The 6,000-nt window shown below is 40.3% G+C and overlaps 1 protein-coding gene across 4 annotated transcripts in view; it reads left to right on the forward strand.

Moving 5' to 3' along the window:
* Positions 1–6,000, forward strand: part of LOC108431597 (E3 ubiquitin-protein ligase RNF123) — a 205,893-nt gene that overhangs the window by 37,436 nt on the left and 162,457 nt on the right. For all 4 annotated transcript variants that reach the window (XM_037532207.1, XM_017704847.2, XM_017704848.2 and 1 more), the window contains exon 24: positions 662–807. In XM_037532207.1, coding sequence (XP_037388104.1) covers positions 662–807 — 146 coding nt within the window. The remainder of the gene's footprint in view (positions 1–661; positions 808–6,000) is intronic.

Below are 6,000 nucleotides of genomic sequence, written 5' to 3' on the forward strand. Positions count from 1 at the left end.
GCGGAAAACATAGAGAGGCTTCTTTCTGTTATGCTTCTAAACTGTGGTACTCAGTTCCACCTTCTTTTCAACAGTCAATTCACATGAAAAATATAATGTAATAAGACGTATCTCTTTAACTTAGTGTTGAATTTCATTTCTTTAGTATTTCTTTTTAACTTGATCTGTCATTGTCTTGTCTGCCACATTATAATTATTATAATAATAATTATTATTATTATTATTAACTTGTCACATAGTGGTTGTGCTAAATAGTATCTTCCTGTTCTATGTTCTAGGAAGTGGCATACCTAAGCCCTTGGGTTTAAAACATGTATTGTTTTGTGTTTGGGAAAATCTATTTTTGCTGTTAAGATAAGTAGCACTGCATGGTATAAAAGGCTTAATATAGGTGGCACTTGCATTATTCCCAGCCCCTATAGAGCATCACAAAGCCCTCTCCACCAGCAGTAAGCCGCAATTTCCAGCTCTACAAAGAAAGTCAGCGGGAAACCAATTAGCTAGGCTAGGAGTGACAAAAAAAAATCACCTGCCTCAAGAAAAAGATGCCACGTTTTGAGACCTTGCCGGGGGATAATCTTTTCTTTTTTTCCCCCTAAACTCCCAACATCTCTCTCTCTTTTTTTCTCTTTTCTCTCCCTCCACACCCCCCTGACTCCAGTTGAGGGAAGCCATGGTAACGATGGGCTGTTGCTGGGGCGACCATTGGAAGAGCCCGACCAGCCAATCACAGAAAAGTCCTTGCTGGAGATCCTGGACGGGATTGTGATGATGTACAACCTGAGTGTTCATCAACAGCTGGGCAAGGTAAGATAGCCACAAGAGCCAACACCGCCACTCAATGAGTCTCTCTGCATATCTGCCAAGAGAGAAAAGAGAGAGAACTAGAATAGAAAAAAGGGCTGAGGCTAATAACATGACTGGGAAAGACATGCCAAGAGCCAAGAGGTTAGGCCATATTTGTTGACATCTGCTGATGTTGATTTCTCCTGTCGCTTTTGGTCGTCTTTCTGAGAGCCTGGCTTGGCACCGATGTGGTGTTATTCAGCCTGCCAGTAAGAAGTTTGAATCCACTTTGTAAGGTGATTTTATTTTTCCAGCAGCTTGGCACATGCAGGCATTTTGGTTGCTCGTTACTGGTCATGCCTGAAGATATTGGTTAAATGTAAATGTTCATAAAATTACATTTTTATAAAATTGAACAAATATTCATGATAACATGCCCCTTAATGTATGCTATCTTGTTACTAAATAAAAGCAGCATATCATTATGCCAGTCAAAATGGAGAATCATAACTTAAGGCTGCACTACGAAAGAATTAGCATTACTCTGTTAAGTGAAATAAAAAACAAGCTGTAATATGTTGTGCATGTGGTGCTGTGAATCTTACTGTACAGCCTGCAGTACTAATTTAAGTCAGAGGTGTTGGGTCACATTTCACAGACCTTTTTCTGACTACATCATATGTCTCTATGTATTAATATCATGTGCACATGCTCATAAGAGCTGGTAGCTTAATGGTAAGTGAGCCAGCAACCCATGGCCATATTACAGAAACATCCTAACTCTAAAATCTTATCTTATCCTATTAGTCACCATTACAACTTCAGTAGGACTTAATTTAGGACAGTAGCTATTACAGAACAACAGTTCCTAACTTTATCACCTTATCCTAACTCCAGATAAAGTCAACAGATTTATAGAAACATACCAAATTGATGAGATTTCTTAAATACTGTCCAAACTTTGGTCGGCACAGTGGCGCAGCGGGTAGCGTTGTCACCTCACAGCAAGAATGAAGAAAATAAGATGCTGTAAGATAAGATATAAGTCCTAATTAGAATAGTATTTGTCTCTGTAATAGGAATGTATTTAAAATTGTACCTTGACCTTGTTGGATCTTAAAAACCTAGGACCAAAGATTGGAAGTTTCTGTAATATTGACCCAGAACATCCCAGGTGTACCTGATTGTACCCTAGGTCTCTTTCAACACTCGCTCAGTGCGCTCACAAACGTCAGATTCATCCACCTGTGGGGGTCTGATGCATAGCTGATATTACAGTGTTCTTCTGCACACTGCATGTAGTTGCACATTTCCACCAGAGAGGTCTTCAAATCCCAAGATCTTATATAGTGCATCTTTGAAATTACAATGGCCCCAAAAAGTATTGACACTTTAACCAAAAGTAAACCTTTAATATTTCTTTAGGTTTATTGTTTAGGTTACTTAATAAAATGTTGAACGAAATTATGCTAGTTTAAGAAGAAAACATGTAGCAGAAACTGCTGATAGATTCTTTGTGTGAATCTCTACTCTTCTGTGAAGGGTCTACACTAGATGTTGAAAAATTGCTGTAAGGAATTGATTGCATTCAGAGCATTAGTGAGGTCTGGTACTGATGTTGGATGACTAGCATCAGTAACTTATCCCAAATGTATAAGGTGGAGCTCCATCGCTACACAGCTTGGGGTTGGGTGTGGTGACCTTAGGCTTATGTGTGGCTGCTCCAGAGTGTTTCATGCTATTGCCAGTGTTTTCTATGGAAATTATACAGGGAGATTCACTTGAAAGAGGCCCCAAATATTCTGTTGTAACTCCCGTTCGGATGAAGCAACCTGAACCTAAAATATACAGTACATATGTTGACGTATGTGTAATGGATTGCATCACATGCAATGCTGGAAGTGATCTCCGTTTTCTGCCAGACACATGAAAGGGTACGGGGGTATGCACCCGGAAGTTGCAAACAGAGGTTAAACGTGGCAACAGCTGTCTGGGGCCTACCGCATCACTCCGACGCAGGGGCATCCTGGCTTGTTTGAAGCTCCATATACTGAGGAGCTCACTGCACATTGTTTCATTCAGATTGCTTCGTCCTAGCGAGACTTATTACAGAATATTCAGGGCCTTTTTGGTGTGAATCTCCCTGTACAAGCTGCACAGGTCCAGGTGAACACATGTGTAAGCAGTGGGAGCACTTTAAACTAACTAAATTCACGAATTCTGGTCATGTGTACTTTTTGGCAACCAACAAAGTCTCAGCATATGTTGAACTTCTTTGAGCCATTTGGATCCCAGATAGCTCATAATAAAGCTAGCTGAAAGAATGTTCAAAAACCAGCCCTGGTATGAATCGATGTGTCAAAACCTCTGCTTTTGTGTATTCTATTTCATGTCATTTCGAGGGGGCAGAAACGTTCACTTTTGATTACGTGAGCGTTGTTTAGGGAGCGTTTGATGGAAAATAGGTGCAGAGACAAGATGCTGAGTAAAAAAGACCTAAAAACAACCATTTAGGCATAAAAGGTAAGTGCAGTTGTTCAGCGTAGTCCTTTTTAAGAGTTAATTATAACATCCACTCCCTAGAGGACAGTTCCTTTTGAGTTCTGCAGACTTGACACAGCCTACCAGCTCTCTAATTGAATAAGCTCAGTTGAATTCCAAAGTGGAGCCCTCTCATACCGACCTAAAGGAAGGCATTAAGGCACGCACACATGTGGCCCGCCCGGCCTGTTACTGGAATGAGAGTAGATAATGCTCTGGTTGCAAAACATCTTTTATGTGGTCTTCTTTCATCTGAGCCGAGGCAAAAGATGCACTCACAATCTATGAAGGTGGATGTAATTTGTGCTGTGTGAGAAGTGCTTGGCTCGGCAAAGCCCTGTATAACATCCTCTCTGTCTTCCTGCGCTGCAGCCTCCTTGAGCTCGAGGAACATTATTTCATTGAGTCAGGTGTGAAGAAGTGCTGTTTTTGTCTTTTGTCTCTCCTAATGTTGTTATTCCTGCTTGTTGGGTCAGCATATTGCTGCACTGCTTAGTGTGATAGGGTCAGGGAACTTAGTTTGACAAAAAAAAAAAATCGAATTTGACCAATTTTGTCCTCATCCCAAACATACTAAATTTAGTGAACTTTAACGTAAACAGACACATGTTAACTTAAAGCTAAGCCTGTATTAGCAGGCTAATGGAAATTAGCCTAATTTTTTGATGATTTGATGACAAATTTACCTTTTCCTTTCAAAGTAAGAACTATTTCTTGATTAAACGCTGCGATAAGTTTAAGTTGCTATAAGTGATAAGTTTATTCATGCAAGTAACCGTCTGACATCATCCTGCTATTTTTATTGACAAGATCACACCCATCAAACCACAGTAAGTAATCTTAAATAAACTTGCTTTTGTGATTTCTGACACTGTATGACATTATAATGTTATTCAAAAAATGGACAAAAGTAAACGCAGAATTGGAGTTGGCTACTGACTTCAGCTGCATGGTGAACTGTGCATTTTTATAGATGTCATGTAAGTCTGTATGAGGCTACTTAACACAATGCAATAAATACAACTGTCTGATGATTTAGCTATATAGATTGCAGAATGCTAATTTGTGGAGTTTAAGCTTATTAATATGAATACCTGATACCAGGTATGTGTATCAGACTCATAATCAAAGAAAATACTGGATCAGATAATTGAAAAGGAAAAAAAAATGACTGTAACAAATCTGTCACAAAATGGTACATATCCTCCCTGTGTGGTATGATACTGTTAGCTGTATTTCTTCCTGTGGGGTAGTAGAACTCAGTCACTCAGTCACTCAGTCACTCAGTCACTCACTCAGTCACTCACTCAGTCACTCACTCAGTCACTCACTCAGTCACTCACTCAGTCACTCACTCAGTCACTCACTCAGTCACTCACTCAGTCACTCAGTCAGTCAGTCACTCACTCACTCACTCACTCACTTACTTACTTCATGGATCCTGAAGGAAATGTAGCAGCCAGTAGCACACATACAACACAGTTGTAGTAAGAAGGGTGTAAATAATATAACAGCAACAATAAATATAAAAAGATGCTATCTACAGGCTTATGATGCTATATACAAATAGAAAAGCACAACAATCTGTAATAATATCTATAATCTGAGGTGAAAGACGCAGTGCAATAATGACTCTACAAGACAGTACAGGTAACGGCATATAATGACCGTAATGAATGAATAAATATGTGCAGATATTGGTACCAAAATAAAGTGTCCAGATGTGCAAGATGTGCAATAAGGTATGCAGAAAGTGCAATATGTGTAGCACACTGTCTATATGTGCAGATGGATAAAGAAACATAAGATTAAGCCTGAGATGTAAGACCTATGATTCATGATTTAACATGAGATTCAGATTCAGTCCTCATCTCTCCTCTTCCCTCTTCTCTTGTCTCTTCTGGCCCCCCTGGGAAGAGTTGAAGAGCCTGATGGCTCTGGGGACAAAGGATCTCCTGAATTTGTTGGTTGAGCAGCTCTATGACAGCAGCCTGCCACTAAACATGCTCCTCCTGTCCATGATGATGGTGTGCAGTGGGTGGCAAGGTGGTATTGTGCCATCTCTAACTAATAATTTAGGTCACATTGGCCTTGTAGCTCTGATGTGAAATTATAGATGCGGACATCAGTCATGTATTGTTGATGGACGACGTTTGGGGTAGGAGGGAAAATGGAGGGGGTAGTGCAGGGGAAGGGGGGCTGTTCCTGTAAGTTGCCGTTTTGATTGATGTGTTTGGATCTCAATTTCAACCCTTTTCTTTTTGCTCATCTATTATTTACATTCTCTTGCAGTCACACCAATTTTTATTTCAGACAAAGGCTTGGGACTTATTGTAGATCGGAGCTTTAACTCAGCAGGCACAGTACTGCCGGCTCTAAAATCGTCTCACTGTCACTCTACAAGCCACGTGTAATTGATCAAAACAGGTTGTCACTGAAAGGAACGATGTGAGAAAATAACATTGGTGCGAGTATCTCTCGTTAACCTCATCTATATGCAGGCACTCGTGTCTCCATTAGGTTATCCGCTCCATTGAAAAAAGACCTGCACACAGACCTGCACAGCAGTTAAGTCTCTGTTCGTAATTGAATGCCATTGAATTACGCTGTACGTGTGGCTCGCTAAGCAGTTTCCTGAGCTTACTGAAACACTTAATCGCGCTAAGCCAGTGT

This window comes from Pygocentrus nattereri, chromosome 21 (genome assembly GCF_015220715.1).
Source record: "Pygocentrus nattereri isolate fPygNat1 chromosome 21, fPygNat1.pri, whole genome shotgun sequence".
NCBI classification, from domain to species: Eukaryota; Metazoa; Chordata; class Actinopteri; order Characiformes; family Serrasalmidae; genus Pygocentrus; species Pygocentrus nattereri.